Genomic DNA, 16,668 nt, shown 5'->3' on the forward strand with positions numbered 1-16,668 from the left:
TCCTCCGGCCGTAAGTTCTGCAGTAACCTGCGGATGGTCGTGGGTTTCGCCCGGGCTCTGTCCGGTTTCCACCCACCATAATGCTGGCCACCGTCGTTTAAGTGAAATATTCTTGAGTTCGGCATAAAACACCAATCAAATAAATAAATATATATACATGTTATAAAATCCAAAGACAAGAAATAATGTATATACATGTAGTATACTCTCCAAGACAGTGAAAACATAAAAATCTTATAATAATTAAAATAATCTCTGAAAACTAATTTTTTAAATATAGTATAATAGTATGACTTATGACTGGTGACAGAATGGATTGTGTGACAACATCATAACATTATGTTATGGACGATTGGCGCTCAGCACTGCTAGGTTAGAAGACACTGGACTGGTTGGCCCGGTATAAGTATAATGTGATTGGGTAGGGTGTCATGTCAGGTGTCTTCGGCATGATACTTCACTGACGGCAGGGTCTTGGCAGCAGGAACTTGCCCCGCGACAAAGAGACACAGTGTATATACTCACACCTAATGACTCTTTGTCATATGACTTTTCGCCACCCCCTTATTGAACAATCGTCTTAGGACCAGGCCTATGCAAGTTATGTAGCCACGGGCTAGACTGCACAAATGGTCACATAAGGGTCATCTACCACCTGTCATAACCCAGCCCCCATGATTCGTAAGAACGGGTTAATGTGCAAATTCTCTGACCAAGGAGTATGTTTACACCAGAACCTTGTGCATCCTAGCCATTGAAACGGGAAGCCCCATAACCATTCGGCAGTTGCCCGCTACCCCATGTACATAGAGCGGTTATTTTCAGATTTATTACTCTTCGGTCGTACTTTGGAAGGTCTTCCAACAACCTGCGAATGGTCGTGTGTTTCCCCCGGCTCTGGCCGGTTTCTGGCCACCATGGGTTGGCTGTCGTCGTATGTGAAATCTTACGACGTAATAGTCCGGCGCAAAATAACAATCAAGTAAATATTTAAATCAATCCAACTTATTGAGAGTCGTGTGAGTGAGTGAGTGCTGCTTGGGCTTTAACGTCGTACTCAACAATTTGTCAGTCATATGACGACGAAGGAATTCTTAGAGTGCATGTAATGGGCCTCCTTGTTGTAGGACGGATTCCCACCGCTCTATAATCTAGTGCTGCTTCACTGAGACGACTTACAGAAGGCAAGTAAGACGCCCCGCCCGAGCCATTACACTGGTACGGGTCAACCAATCGTTGCACTATCCCCTTTATGCTGAACGCCAAGCGAGGAAGTTACAACTTCCTCTTTTAAAGTCTTATTTGTACCAACTGCGCTATCCGGGTCAGTGCGAGTCGTGTGAAGACTGGGTTTTTGACAAATAACAAATAAGTATTATTTTTAAACAGCACATATTATTCTGTAGCTCCAGTTGCTATTTTGTGTCTCGGAATAGTAGTAATTATTGCCTTTGAGTGAAATGTAATTTGGATGTAATATCAGGGATAACGCTGTGTTGTAATGTGGATGTCATATCAGGGATAACGTTGCATTGTATTTTGGATGTCGTATCAGGAATACGCTATTTTTTTATTGTAATTTGGATGTCGTATAAGGGTTAACGCTGTATTATAATTTGGGTATCGTTTCAGGGATAACGCTGTACTGTAATTTGGATATTTTATCAGGGGTAACGCTGTATTGTAAATTTGGATGTCGTATCAGGAATAACGCTGTGTTGTAATTTGGATATTCGTATCCGGGATAACTCTGTATTGTAATTTGGATATCGTTTCAGGGATAATGCTACATTGAAATTTAGATGTCGTATCGGTGATAACGCTGTATTGTAATTTGAATGTCGTATCTGGGATAGCGCTGTATTGTAAGTTGGATGTCCTGTCTGAGATAACGCTGTATTGTAATTTGGATGTCGTATTAGGGATAATGCTGTATTGTAATTTGGATGTCGTATTAGGAATAACGCTGTATTGTAATTTGGATATCGTTTCAGGGATAACGCTATTTTGTAATTTGGATGTCGTATCTCGGATAACGCTGTATTGTAATTTGGATATCCTCCAAGAGAAATCCACTGTGAACGGATATTCTGTGATCTGGATTTCGTGCCATGGACAAATGTCCAAAATGACCCTTTGATCAGCAAAAAGTGAAATACAGGGATAGCGTCCTAAAATATTACACCATAACGTCAGAATATTGCATTATGGATTGCTATGTATTAAACACGGCTTGAGACAGGAAGTATTTTTCCACTGTTTTGTAGAGATACATACCTCTCTCCAGGCATACCTTTGGGTTTGACCACCTTAGTGTTGGTAATTTAATGATCGTGACAGTGCGACAACAAAAGAGGCTGTTCGCATTGGCGTTAATGAAATTTACAAAGCAGCTGTTGATTGGATAATTTGGACGGGCGGCGAATGCGAAAAAGATGTGAATATTAAGGATGATTAGATGAGACAGTCGGTGACGAAGCCAAACGTGATGGGAATAAAACAGGCGAACAGGATGACTGAGAAACACACGATTGTTCTTGTCAAAGAAAACAACCTACAGATTTGCCGCGGTTACCATGACAACATAATCGAATACGTCTGCAATTTTATGCTTACCGACAGTGGAACTCTTGCTACTGTAACCGAGTTATTGGACGGGCCTGGATCAAACGACGGACGTAAACGAAGTTACAACGTCTACAAACGGAAATAACCGAGTCTTGGACAGTGGCATAATTGGGCTGCTCTGGTTAGAAACTCTCCGGCACAGCGGTAATTGTTTTATTCTTGAAGAATCAGCGCGTTTGTGTCCCATTCAGATCTACCTACTCAAGGCTGGATATGACACAGATGTGGTAAGGCTTGGTCGTGAGAATCTCCATGGCCGTGCATATTTTCGACTGATTGACTTACTGGTTAGAACTTAGAGCCAAGCACAAGAGTATTCCTCTCAATATCATACTGCGGCAGGAAACCGAGTATCCGGGCTAAACCACTGACCTTCGGCAAGTACCTGATAAACTCCCTGACGTTAAGCCGCTGCCAAAACCGCAAGGGCTAGATTTGGGCATGGGACTTTATTGTTTAAGACCTGTTAGTAGTTACAAGCCGGCGCTTTACACTTCTGGCTCCTAGGTAACTTTGAATGCTCAGATGTATTTATTTATTTAATTGATAATTAATGCCATAATTAGAAAGGTTTGATTAATAGAACGACGGTGAGGTTAATAAGTGGAGAAAACCGGAGAACCCGGAAAACCCGGAGTAACGTCAGATGTCAGATGGTGGACAAATAACATCTCACAATGTAAAACGGCATTCGAACCAGCCGACCTGGATTATAACATCAAGAGCCGGATGAGAGTCGAATTTTATTTGATTTATTTCCATATATCGACGAAGGGGTGTGGCTACACTGAGCATATTGTACACAGGCCTGGTCATCTCTTTTCTAATATCAGTTGTCTTCGTCGACATACGCTTTAAGAAGAAAAATTACAAGTCTGAATTGCTCTTACGTGCATTTGGTTGGTCAGCTGTTAACGTAACGACAGCTTAACCTATTAGATGCTCAGCTTTCTTTTTCACTTTCGTGGATGTCTCACGTTTTTGAATCTATACAAAACAAAGTTTTACTGATTTTGTGGCCTACCCATTTATCGATATCTATGTATGTAATAGGATGAAAAAACCAATACGGGCAAAATCAAAGAGGAAACCATAACGACTCATCCATATTAATTCTGAACTGACACGTATACTCTTATACTGAAAACATATTATCCAATGTGAGTTCAAGTCCAGCTCATGTTGGCTACCTCTCCGATCGTACATGGAAAGGTCCTTCCAGCAGCCTGCTGATGGTCGTTGGTTTCCCCTGGACTCCGCCCGGTTTCCTCCCACCATAATGCTGGCCCCCGTCGTATAAGTGATATATTTTTGAGTACGACGTAAAACACCAATCAAATTCTAAAAAGATCAAACAAATTATTCAACGCTCTATAATAATGTAAAACCATAATAACAAATTTGATACTTTTGATATTTCGCAATTTCATGAAAAACCAAACTGAATTCTCCACTCATTATTGATGGAAAAAAAATTAGACAATCAAAGAAATAACTTAAGCCGACATGTTTTTATTTGACACGTTGTTTAAAACCATCAGACATTTCCACAGATTCTAAAATTTCTGAAAAAAATCCTTTATAAACACAATAGCACTTCATCGTGATGGATTGTCAAAATATTTGGATGTTTGATGAAGGATTTGTGACGTTTGTTTTTTTATATATGAAACCTGACAATACTTTGTCATATGATCAACACGTGACTCAGTGTGGGTGTGTTTTCCCTTCTCTTTACAAGCCGAATATTAAAAATGTATTTCACAGATATTAACCAATATACTTTTTGTGGACAAAATATTTTTTTCACTGTAACTATCCTGAAGATGACCATTTGATCCTGGACACGTCCTCATACGCATCCTTTCAGGACAGCTTCCGGCAGCAAATGCAGGTTTTAATCAGTGTTAGCAGCCATTTTTTGCACAAGTATACAGGCTTTTTGGCTGGTCGTAACTCAGTTTTGGAGGTCACCATTCACTATAAATCAGGAATAAAAACCATTGTCTGTAAACTTCCCAGAACACATCATATTATTTTCCATGTAAATCCAATCTGTTGGAATACCGTCATTTACACTATAGAGACGGGCCAATGAGATTACAAGCCCTTAAACCGTAAAATCCTCTCATTTCGCCGGTTAAGGCCTATCGAGCTGACGGTTACGTCTATCAGAGAAAGCACGCTGACTGAACATAATAACGTATTACGGCGAATGACATCCAAATACAGTGTATTGGCTCAGGACAGGCTGCATGGAAAATGGATTATTTCGTGAAAACTGGCCTATAACAAAGTGCCCAAAGCAACGGAATCTTTTGCTCTCTTTGCTGTAGCTCACCAAAGTTTTCGTTGTATGTGTGGCCATAAAAAAGCACTGCAACGTAACAGCAGAAAACGATGTGTTTTACTGCGACTTGGGCCTCTTTGTTTTGCCGTAGGAATCATTCATTTTGAAGCATAGTTTTCTCCTTGTGTTATAGAACTTGTAGGTGGAAAAAAAGGAGCACCATCTGACGTTCAAATTCAGTCAGAGCCGTTCTGTCATTTTGCCACCCGATCATTAAATATCAAATATTTAAAATATATTCACAACGGAGCTGTACTTTCTAGAAAACACGGCTTAGCGTTAAATAGCCGTCTCCACGGTGGAATTCCGTTTGGTTTTGATGTGGACACTCAGTTCCTGTTGGTCCAGTTCGTCGTCGCTGTCGGCACTGTGTATTTTTCCGGCCCGTCTGTGCCATCCGATGACGACAGACTGGAGTTTGATGAACTAAGTTTCTCAGACATGTATGATTCCCTGTTTTCCGCCGGCGGATTTGTATTGTTATCGGCAAGTGTCAGACTCCGCGTCCGTCTTTTGAGCCGTTTCGATTTTCCACCGTCCGAGTGTTTTCGCCTAAATCTATCCGTTTCTTCGTACCCACTGAGTTCTGAATGAACGGAAGTGTCAAAGGCGTGGTTTTGGAATCCACCCCTTATAGGCTTATCATGAAAGGACTTGGACTTCTTCAAATAATTTCGTGACCTTCGTATGTTGTCAAGGTCATCTGAGGCGTACAAGTGATGTTCACATGCTATAGCTGAAAGAAGAAAGAAGAAACTCATTTGCGTAACGCGTGAATAATTCTGCTGTTTCTCTTCACATAGTCACATGATTTTCTACTTTTCATTCTACTTTCACTAGGACAGTTTGTCAGATTCTTGCCAAAGCATAGTGGATAACTTCGTACCAGTTAGTGTGCTGACTCTTATAGTGTCACAGAGGTGGAGTCTTCATTTTTCTCAAATCTGGAATACTTTGGATAGTTACTTGCCAAATTAAGCCTTATTGTTTACTTCGGGTACTCTGGCTCCGTACACCTATAAGCGCGACTGCCTTCTTATAAATGAGATGTACGATAGACTATATGAAAAAGTTTTCACCTTTACATTTTGATGTGACAAAAGTATGGGGAGAACTTTTTTTCAAAGCTCTGTGTGTAATAGACGCCTGTATACCTCATATTTTGTAATAGACGTACTTTTGTTTTGTAATAGACGTCTGTCGATGTCTTGGTGTATTGCTTTCGTTTTTGTACTGTGCATCTGTCAACGTCTTGGTGCATTGCGTTCTTGTTTGTAATAGACACCTGTGTGCGTCATGGTGCATTATTTTCATTTTTGTAATAGACACATATCTGCGTCATGGTGCATTACTTTCAATTTTGTAATAGACACTTGTCTGCATCGTGTACATTAGTTTCCTTTATAACCATTTAAATTCTGCAAGAACGATTCCGAGATCAGACACATTATCATTCCTATAAATCTGTCCACAATACACACAACGTTTTCTGAGAGTGTTTCACAGAACTGGATTTTGAATTTATTATTCCTAACCCCCCCCCCCCCCCCCCTTCACCCCGCCTATTGTAATGATTACCTGGGACCGGTTCGAAATCCCTCTTTGGACATTTGCATAGACATTTGGCAATGGCTGAGATGATTTGCTTGTAGCCTCGCCTGTATGTCTTGGAGAACAGGCTGTAGATCAGAGGGTTCAGCAGACCTGTCAACGTTGTGCTCAGAAAGGCGTACAACACGGCGACGTCACTGACGTTCAGCCCCGCTTTTTGTAGCGTCAGCATTATCTGGTGAGGGAAAAAATAATGCAATTAGTTGTACAGTCATGTATATATATAAATATATATATATATATATATATATATATATATATATATATATATATATATATGAAGAGTGATATATATATATATATATATATGAAGAGTTCATACGCAAAAACCGATAAACGCCATTCTGGGTAAATTTAACGTTAGCATGCCTCTACACATTTCGTACCGTCCCCTTCTTGTCTGTGAAGTCAGTTTTCCTGCAAAAGCCGATTAAGCCCTTCTGTCGAGCAGCAAAATATAACGATTGTTTTCAAACAGCGATAAGCGCCGCGATTTATTTTTAACAACTCCCGATGTATCCGTTCAGCCACTCAGCGGGTTGAATTGAGGTCACGTGTGTTGCAGTTTTGTACAAAATGGCAGCGCACATGTTTGGCCGACGTGTGACCGTTTGACAACACAAGTCGCTTCTAAAGTAACATAAACTGCGTGGATAATGGAAAACTTCGATGATATCCTTGAGCAAGTCATTCAGTCCCCAGGAGGACGGAAGCAAAAGCGGCTGCCAGGGAAATCTGCTCGAGCGATAGCGAAAAGGGTTCGTCATAGTGGGGATGAGAAAACGCCTGTGATATCTTGTAACCACAACAACCATAGTGTGTGCGTCGCAGCTTCTCTCTGAACACGACGTTAAACACCATTCATTCACTCACACACTCACTGGAAAGGAAGCTAGCTCTCGACAAACTTTGCTAAGAGGGCACCTTAAGCTCTCATGCACCGCCCTCGAAAAAGAAAATAATTCAACATTAATAATTAAACTAATTAATGCCATTGTTTAAACTGTTAAAAATCGACGAAAATGTGGATTTATCTGGATTTGATTAAAACGTACCATGGATATGTCTGTTTCTGACATGAAACAGACACTAGAAGTTAAGTTTACCTATTATTTCTCAAAGCTAGATTTTTGATAATTTGGCTGTTTACTACATGGGTTGCACTCTTAAACTTACAATAGGTAATGTTTTACCAAGACTTGTGAAAATATGACGATCAGAAAACAAGAAATCTATCAAAATGGAAAAAATGGATTTATCTGCTTTTGCGTATGAACTCTTCATATATATATATATATATATATATATATATATATATATATATATATATATATATATATATATTCAGTAACTCCAATAATGTGTCACTTGGATTTTCATTCCAATGCTGTTCTTGTTTCAGCAACAGTGTAATATATATACAGTCAGTGCGATGATATGAAGAATAGATATTACACTGGAAACTAGGATTATATATGCAACAGCGGACATTATAATGGACACCAATGTATAACTTCTACATTTTTTCTTCAGTTAACATGCTCTTAGGATCTACGCGCTCAAAAGAAGGCGATTGACAGAACCAATAAGAAATAATTGGCCTTTAATCTTTAGACTTAATAATGTCACAGATTTATTTATTTGAAGTAGATTCAACGCCATATATAGGAGACAATGTATTTCTTTGTTATATATCGTATCACATTTATAACGATAAAAGAGTAAACCCAGCTAGAAGGTTTCGGGCCATATCCTATGAAAGAAATCTTTCTCAGGAAGGATCAACTTAGTGTATTTGAAGCTTCAGTGCTTTGCTGGTTTTTATTTAACGTTAAAAGAGAAATCTCGTTACAAAGTATCTTGGGAGTGAATTTGCCTTGTGGGGAAAAGACAGCGTTTTATACCATTTCAGCGTGTAGCTGTTTCCAGGGTTGCGAGGGTATGAACATTTTCAGTCCAATTGCTAGCATAACCGGTTATACTGCCTAAAGAGCAGATTTGCGTAGAACACGGGTTCAAAACACGGCAGGTCTGTCAGACTGAAAGTTTGGTACATTATATTTGCTGCGTTGATTAGCCGGGTAAGAGTGTATTTGGTTTGAGGTCATATTCGGTGTCTTCTGCATGGGTTTTAACTAGTGATTGTATAGCTGTATAACAATGGGACTGGGGCGCTTCAAGGACTCAACTACATAATACAGCGGTGTTAATCAAAGAGTACACGTTCAGGTATTTCGTCTGTATGAGCCATGAGTTGATGAGTCAATCAACAGAGAAGATCGTACTATTCAAATTTGAAACTATCGATATATTTACGTCACCCCTGAGGTCAGTGCTATATGGGGAAGCAATAGAGTCATTGAGATCGATAGTATGCGTGTCTTGACAAAAGTAGATTAGAGTACGGTATAATTAAAGACGTACAGCATTGAGAGTAAAACCAGAACATCGATGACAGGGTAATAGCTAGGAAATGGTCACAACTAACCGGTGAAATACAGCTCTTTGTCAATGTACCTCAGTTTGGGTTTATCTTAAGGACTACATTCACCTCATCCAGCTAACCGACGTCGGGTACTTATGCGTTGTGTTCATGTTATTTATTCATATATGTGATGGCAATACAGATTTCGATTAGTTCTACGTCAAGTTTGATGTCTGTATATGTAGCGGTACGTCAAGTTTGGTGTCTTTGTATGTAGCGGTGTGTCAAGTTTGGTGTCTCAGTTTGTAGCGGTGTGTCCAATTTGGTGTCTATATATGTAGTACTGCGTCAAGTTTGATGTCTGCATATATAGCGGTACGTTAAGTTTAGTGTCTGCATTTGTGGCGGTATACCAAGACTGGTGTATACGTACATATGTATTCGTCAAGTTTGGTGCCTAATTTGTAACTGTGTAATTCTAGACCAGTGACGTCTTATAGATTGTGATTTTTTGAATAATTTTACTTAAGCCATGATGTTAGAGGGTGTATAAGTTGCACTTGTTTGAAAAGCCTAAGTTGACATTGAGTTAAACTGACAAAAGGCCAGCAGTTACTTGTGGCCATTTGCCAGCTTTCACATCGTCGTTGACGGGTGTACCCTAAGGACTCCTTCGTCGCCATATGACTTAAAATTGTTAAATACTACGTTAAACCCCAAGTGCTGACTCACTCACTGATCGTTGTCGCTACGCTGGATTAGTGTCTATACGGTTTTTATGGCGTAGGGGGGTTCATGGAGTAGAGGATACAGCTTGGGCGTCCAAATTCCCTTTAATCACCGAACTGAGAATCTATACAGCATCGCCTGGGAACAATGTCGGTATAGGCGGTTCAGGAGGCCTAACTACCAATCATGGCGAATTTGTCTTCGTTACGAAAAATAACTCATTCAGGGTGTGAACTTGTATTGTTTCTCCGACAAAACCTCCTATTTCTATAATTTAGCACAGCGCTTAAGTTTCTTGTGGAGGGGTGGGGATGGGAGGTGGGGAAGTTAACGGGAGATAACCTTCCCCTTAACCGGGAAGCAATGTGGCAGAAATAATAGCCGGGTCTAGGGTAATAGCCATTGCTCACTGACAAGATCTCGGTCGGGCTATCTGAGAAAGTCATCGGCTCAACTGCTTCGTCGTTAAGGGTATACAGCCGTGAAATTGGCATTTGGCTCAACTCCTAGGAGCAATTCGCCGTGAATAATAGAACAGATCACGACCCGATCTGATTGTGCGTTAACTAGGCACTGTAACAATCCCCTGGTATTCTGTTCACTTTAATGGGATTTCAGGGCAAACGCTGCTGTGCCCCGTGGGATATGAGAAACGTGTGTTTAGCCGAGGAAATGGAGAGTTTATCCCGGTGTTTGTTATTCAAGAATGCAGTTTGTTTAGAATACATTGTCATCCTAGAATTGTCATAATGTATCCTTAAATATGTGTGTCGTTATCCTAGGATGCGGTGTCGTTATCCTAGGATGCGGTGCCGTTATCCTGGAATATAGTCTGTCGTTATCCTATAGTCTTGGCGCACTATTTAATACACAGGCACCAGTTTTGACGCACTGCTATATACACAGACACTAATCTTAATGCACTACTATATACACAGACACCAGTCTTCACGCACTACTATACACACAGACACCAATCTTGACGCACTACTAAATACGCAAACACCAATCCTGATGCACTGCTATATACACAGACACCAGCCTTAACGCACTACTATACACACAGACACCAATCTTGACACACAACTATATACACAAACACCAGCCTTGACGCACTATGAAATACACAAACACCAATCTTGATGCACTACTTTATACACAGACAGCAATCTTGATGCACTGCTATATACGCAGACACCAATTTTCATGCACTGCTATATACGCAGACACCAATCCTGACGCTCTATGAAATACACAGACACCAGCCTTGACGTACTACTATATACGCAGACACCAGTCTAGACGCACTATTAAATACACAGACACCAATCTTGATGCACTAATATATACACAGACACCAGTCTTGATGCACTACTATATACACCGACACCAATCTTGACGCACTGACATATACACAAACACCAGTACCGACGCACTACTTTGCACACAGACACCAATCTTGATGCACTGCTATATACACAGACACCCATCGTTGCGTAGTACTATATACACAGACAGAAATCTTGACGCACTATTAAATACACACACAACAGTCTTGACGCACTACTACATACACAGACACCAATCTTGATGCACTACTATATACGCAGACTCCAATCTTGATACACTATATATACACAAACACCAATCTTGGTGCACTACTAGGCTATATACACAGACACGAAACTTGACGGACTACTATACACAGTCACCAGTCGTGACGCACTACTATATACACAGACACCGGGTTGGACACGCAGACACCAAAACTTGACGTACCGCTACATAAACCAGCATCAAACTTGAGACACCACTAGATACACAAACATTAAACTTGATGCTTCACTACATACGCTTGTATACACCAAAGTTGACGTAACAGGTCATACGTATCAGATATAAAACATAAATAAAACCTGCCGTAATATATCCATGACATAGAAGCGTTGGCTTCACATGAATTATCATGTAATGAAATTTGTAAAACTATGAATACTTACTAAGGCAGGAAACCATGTCAAGTAGAAAAGAACGGCGACGGTCAGTGTCATCCAGCTGTATTCAAAGATAGTTTTCCGTTCTATCTGCAGTTCCGGTATGTGGTTAGCCACCGACCTTCCCCTCAACGGCTGCATTTTTCGCTTTAATTTCCACACCATCGATATAACACAGATATTTAGCAGGATTACGATAAACATGTTCAAATAACCCAGCGACAAAACCGTCAAGTAAAAAGTCGCCTGCATTCGTGTGGCGGGCATGGCTGTGATCCACGATTCGCACGAGTTCCTTGAGGCGGGGACAGGGGCTAAACCAGACACAGGCATGGACCCCACCACCAGGGAAACCCCGTACAGGATTAGAACGAAGAATTTTACCTTGTCGGCGGAGTACACGCCGGTGGCTTTGTAGTAAAGAGCTTTTCGAAGGACAAGGAATCGATCCAAACACATGTAGGTGACGAGTAAGATGGACACTGTCTGGAAACATTGAGTGGTCACTTGGAAGAAGATGCAGGTTTCGTAGCCACCTTGCCAGTGTTGGTCGAAGTAGGACATCAAGGCGATGGGCGTGGGAACCAGCACGCCCAGAATGTCCGTGATGCTCAAGGCCAACACCAGTTCGTCCGTCACCGTCCGTTCCTTGACTTTCTTCCCCCTCAGCACGACGAGAATCGGGAAAAGGTTGACGACGACCAAGGCGGCTTCCACGATCAGGCTCAGGGTGCCGGATACGTCCTGCCAGGCGCTGGATTCTGACACCGGGGCTTTTGTCTCGTCTCTGCCGTTGGCCATATTGTAGGCCGATTGAGATGGATTAGTTACACCGTTGACACTTTATCAGGACAGTCCGGCTGAGATAGATTTTGCGGTACTCGTCACTCGCCACTGACATTCACGTCGAATCAGAACCTCGGAATAACCGTGTGCTAAAACAGGTTTCTGTGACCTGGGGTATACTAACTTCAGCAATGATAGTCGAAATCCACCATAGATTTTAATGAATACTAAGGACTGGTCTGGAAGGTGCCTTTCAGAGTTTTCTACTATCCTGACCAAAAAAGTAAGCCAGTTCCAGTTGATGTAACGTAAATATAATACGCCACGCTACTCGCCATGGTGTTCCGTTACGGTTTTTCAACCAGTATTTATTTAATCCCACGACAAACCACCATCGTTCTTGTCACGAGGAAGAATTATTGCAGAATACTTCTATGTCGATGACCGTGAATTCTAGGCAATTCCAGAAAGGTCACGTTCACAGATTCTGTAACAAATGAAAGTTCAGCATTTAAAGTACTTATTGTCAAATTTTTTAACGTGTGTCACATGTGACGTAACGTAAATAGTCAGCCTTCAGCGCAATCCTTGCAAGTTTTTCTCTGCTTGTTTTAGTCTGCGCAGAACATAATTAATGATCAGATTGGACGGTACTTAATTCGTAGGGCCAATATATTGGCTTAATTTCCCACACTTTCCCAGCAAAGTTATTTTTTCTATTCAATTTAATTCAATTTATTCAATTTAATTTATTTCTAACGCCGCACAACCCTGAACGCATAACCTTGACCATCGTCCTATATAGACAGGACAATTCTTTGTGTATCGTTTGAAACACTAATAAAAACAAACGATAAGTTGAAAAGTTCCGTCTGTAAGTCTACCCACCTACAGGATATCTTTCCTACTTTGTTTCATAAAATATCAGTTCCCGTCATGCATTTGTGGAAATATTGCAATGTACCGAAACCTAGACTGTGAAATATTTTCCAAATCTTTTTCTTGAACATTTTGTATAAGGTTTCTTTGAAAAATCACTTTGAACAACAATTTAGATTGTAGAACAGTAAAGTGCCTTTTCCATCTCTAAAAATTGTACTGAATGCATATATAGATTCACAACAGCCTGTCACAAAAGAAATAAATTCTTCGTGAATATCACCACAGCCGCTCACTTTGCAAGCGTCAACAAAAAACACAAAACTGTTTCTGTCAAATTGCCCTTCATATTGCAAAATGACGGATTTCGACAGGTGTCTGACTAAATGAAGCAAGCCTTTGAATAAGCTATCAATCCGATAACGACAACGAACCGAAGGAATCACGCGTCGTGTACTTGAGACATCTCAGTTACCACCAGTACTACACATATACTTCTGAAGCAACACTGACGCTGGACGCCAAGACAAAATGCAGCCTAAAGAATAACGGTGTCTTACTTCCATTTAAAAAAAAATAAAATGAAACCATCCCAAACTATCTTTTCGCTTTCCGTGAATCGAACTAGTAAGCGAAAAAGTGAAATTATGATAAATCACATAAGCTTTGCTTCCCCAGCCGGTGTTACGTTCACATCGCTGAATCCACGACATCGTAAATCCATGCTTTACTTGCTATATCGGATGTCACGTCTGTGTGCCAGACAATGTTACCAAAAACATTCACTGTAGAAAGATAGATGTGCCGCATTGACGGTACCGCCAGGGAATGGCTACTGTTCCCGAGCTAGGAAAATATACGAGTGCGTTGCCAAGGATATCCTGTAGTCGGACAGAATTTGTGGCATCGTTAGACGAGCGACTGCAAAAGGTGCACAATCACTGGCACTTGGATCAATAATGGAGCAAAGAAGAAGTAAAACCCTTTTTTGCGCGGAGACAAAACACACTATTTAAGTCGAAGCAATATCCATTCTCCAAGGACAGGATGGTTTCAGTATTAGGTTAACATCGATACGATTGTCCCATGTCATGAAGAGTTTTACTACAAGCTATTCAATCAATGTAAAAGATTACAACATAGACAGCAAAACCATAGCAACAGTGTGATAATTGGCGAATGGTCACATGGTTTCATCCGTCCTCTTGTCACCTTCTTGTACCTCTTCTACCTCAGTTAGGGTTAGTATTCTAGCTGTTCGTGTAATTGTGTAGATGGTAGCAACTTACATGCCCGCTAATACTTAGCAAAATTAGGTCAAAAAGTACAGTGATGGCAATAGCGACTTGTCAGGCGTCACTGATCTACAGTTACCGAACTCACAAAGCTGTGTTGTCATCAAATGTAAGAAATCTTAAAATACTCGCTGAGGTAAATTGACAAGAGACCGTATTTCACCGGTTACGTGTGACCATTTGCCAGCTAAGACACTGTCGTCGCTGTTTTGGTCTTACTCTCTATGCTGTACATCTTAATTATGATCTTACCAGTTCATACACTAGTTAAAGCAAAACGTGGATTGTTTTCCTATAAATTATTATTTATGCTATTTCAAAATGTTGACAAGCACATAGCTGTGTTAAGATAAATATTGACGGTTTCCAAAATTGTTGCATCCATTTTTCGTGCAGAATTAATCCCCAATGGACCAGACAACATTCTTACCATAGAAGTTACCTGAAAAAACACACTTACCAAAAGGATTATCCGACAATAGGCTTGCCAATGGGCATGCCAGAGAGCAAGCTTTCCAAACGCGTTTCCACAAAACAGGCTTACAAAAGAAGTTAACAGATAACAAGCTTTACCACAGAGGTTACCGAAACAACAGGCTTACCAGACAACAAATTTACCAAAGGAGTAACCGGGCAGCAGGCTTAGCAACGCGGCTACCAGACAATAGGCATCCATAAAGCTACAAGCCAGTATTCTTGTCAAAGATCTAACAGACAACAAGCCGATCAGATGCGTTACCCAGATAGCAAGGTTATTGAAGCAATAACTAGACAAAACGCTAGCAAAGGGATTATCAGACAAGAAGTTTACACAACGATTTTCGGACAACAAATTTCAAACTGGGCTACTGGAACAGCTTATAAAGAGATCACCATATAGCAGGCTTACCAAAGCGATTATCAGACATCAAGCTTATTAAAGAGGTTAATACCCGAAAAAGAGTTACCGAACAACTGGCTTGCCGAAGGAGTTGACAGACAACAAGCTCACCAGAGGAGTTACCAGACAAAGGGCTTGACGAAGGAGATACCAGAAAACAGGCTTACTAAAGGGGTTACCAGATTTGTCGAAGGAGTTACCAGGCTTAGCAACCCGGTTACTGGACAATAAGATAACCAAAAAGCTATCAGCCAACATCCTTTTCAAAGAGGTCGCCAGACAACAAGCCTATCAAAGGGCTTACCCAGAAAGTAGGATTACTAAAGCAATTACTAGACAAAAAGCTGGAAGGGGAAACTTACAGCGGTCTTGAAGTACTGATGGCGATGAAAACACTTACTCGGTACAGAAATAAATTACTGCAGATGGTGGCGTTCATCCATGTATATATACCTGTTCGATACATGCTGTTTGGGTAGCATCCTGCCACCCCTAGCACAATGTAGGCACGAAATAATTGCGTTGGGAAATGTTGACCACTACCACTACTAATACCGCTGGCCAATCCACATTTCCATGAGACACAACGTTTTGTTTGCTGGTCATTGTTTTTTTGTTGAACTGGATGGGGAACACTTTAAGTAACACAAGCTAACGTTGGTCACAGTGATCAAAATTGATCAAATTTGTTGGCCAGTAAATATATCCTCAGATTTTTGTACTGTTAGCGGATAACTCCTGGCCGTTGAATACATCATAAGAGAAACTCTTAAAGAGATACCCCATATTAGTGTCTGTAACATTGCCTGTGTTTCACTTCATAGTTATGTTCCGATTGGATGCCTTCATCAACATTAATAACGTTGGTTGGTATACCGGCCTGTGTGAATACAACTGAGCAGTAACCACATCAATCCGTGATGAGTGAATGATTAAGGCGTGCGGTCAAATCGGCAGTATTACAGTCATATCGCGGCAATGAATCCTTAATGACGACCTGGTGAATATTGGCTAATGACTTGAGTGTCCAGTTACTGCTGGTTACAATGTCCCGCGGCTCTGTGTGTATGAAATAGAGACAATACGAGCCT

The 16,668-nt window shown here is 40.8% G+C and overlaps 1 protein-coding gene across 1 annotated transcript; it reads right to left on the bottom strand.

Annotated features, from left to right (window-relative positions):
• Positions 1-11,707: 11,707 nt before the first annotated feature.
• On the bottom strand, positions 11,708-12,538 carry LOC135477814 (prostaglandin E2 receptor EP4 subtype-like). Its single transcript, XM_064758017.1, has one exon. It carries the CDS (start codon positions 12,536-12,538, stop codon positions 11,708-11,710), a length of 831 nt encoding a protein of 276 aa, XP_064614087.1.
• Positions 12,539-16,668: the final 4,130 nt, after the last annotated feature.

The sequence above is a fragment of the Liolophura sinensis genome, chromosome 11 (genome assembly GCF_032854445.1).
Source record: "Liolophura sinensis isolate JHLJ2023 chromosome 11, CUHK_Ljap_v2, whole genome shotgun sequence".
Taxonomy (NCBI): Eukaryota; Metazoa; Mollusca; class Polyplacophora; order Chitonida; family Chitonidae; genus Liolophura; species Liolophura sinensis.

Excerpts from the sequence above, each read along its gene's own strand:
- LOC135477814 (XM_064758017.1), bottom strand. The coding sequence starts at position 12,538 with ATGGCCAACGGCAGAGACGAGACAAAAGCCCCGGTGTCAGAATCCAGC.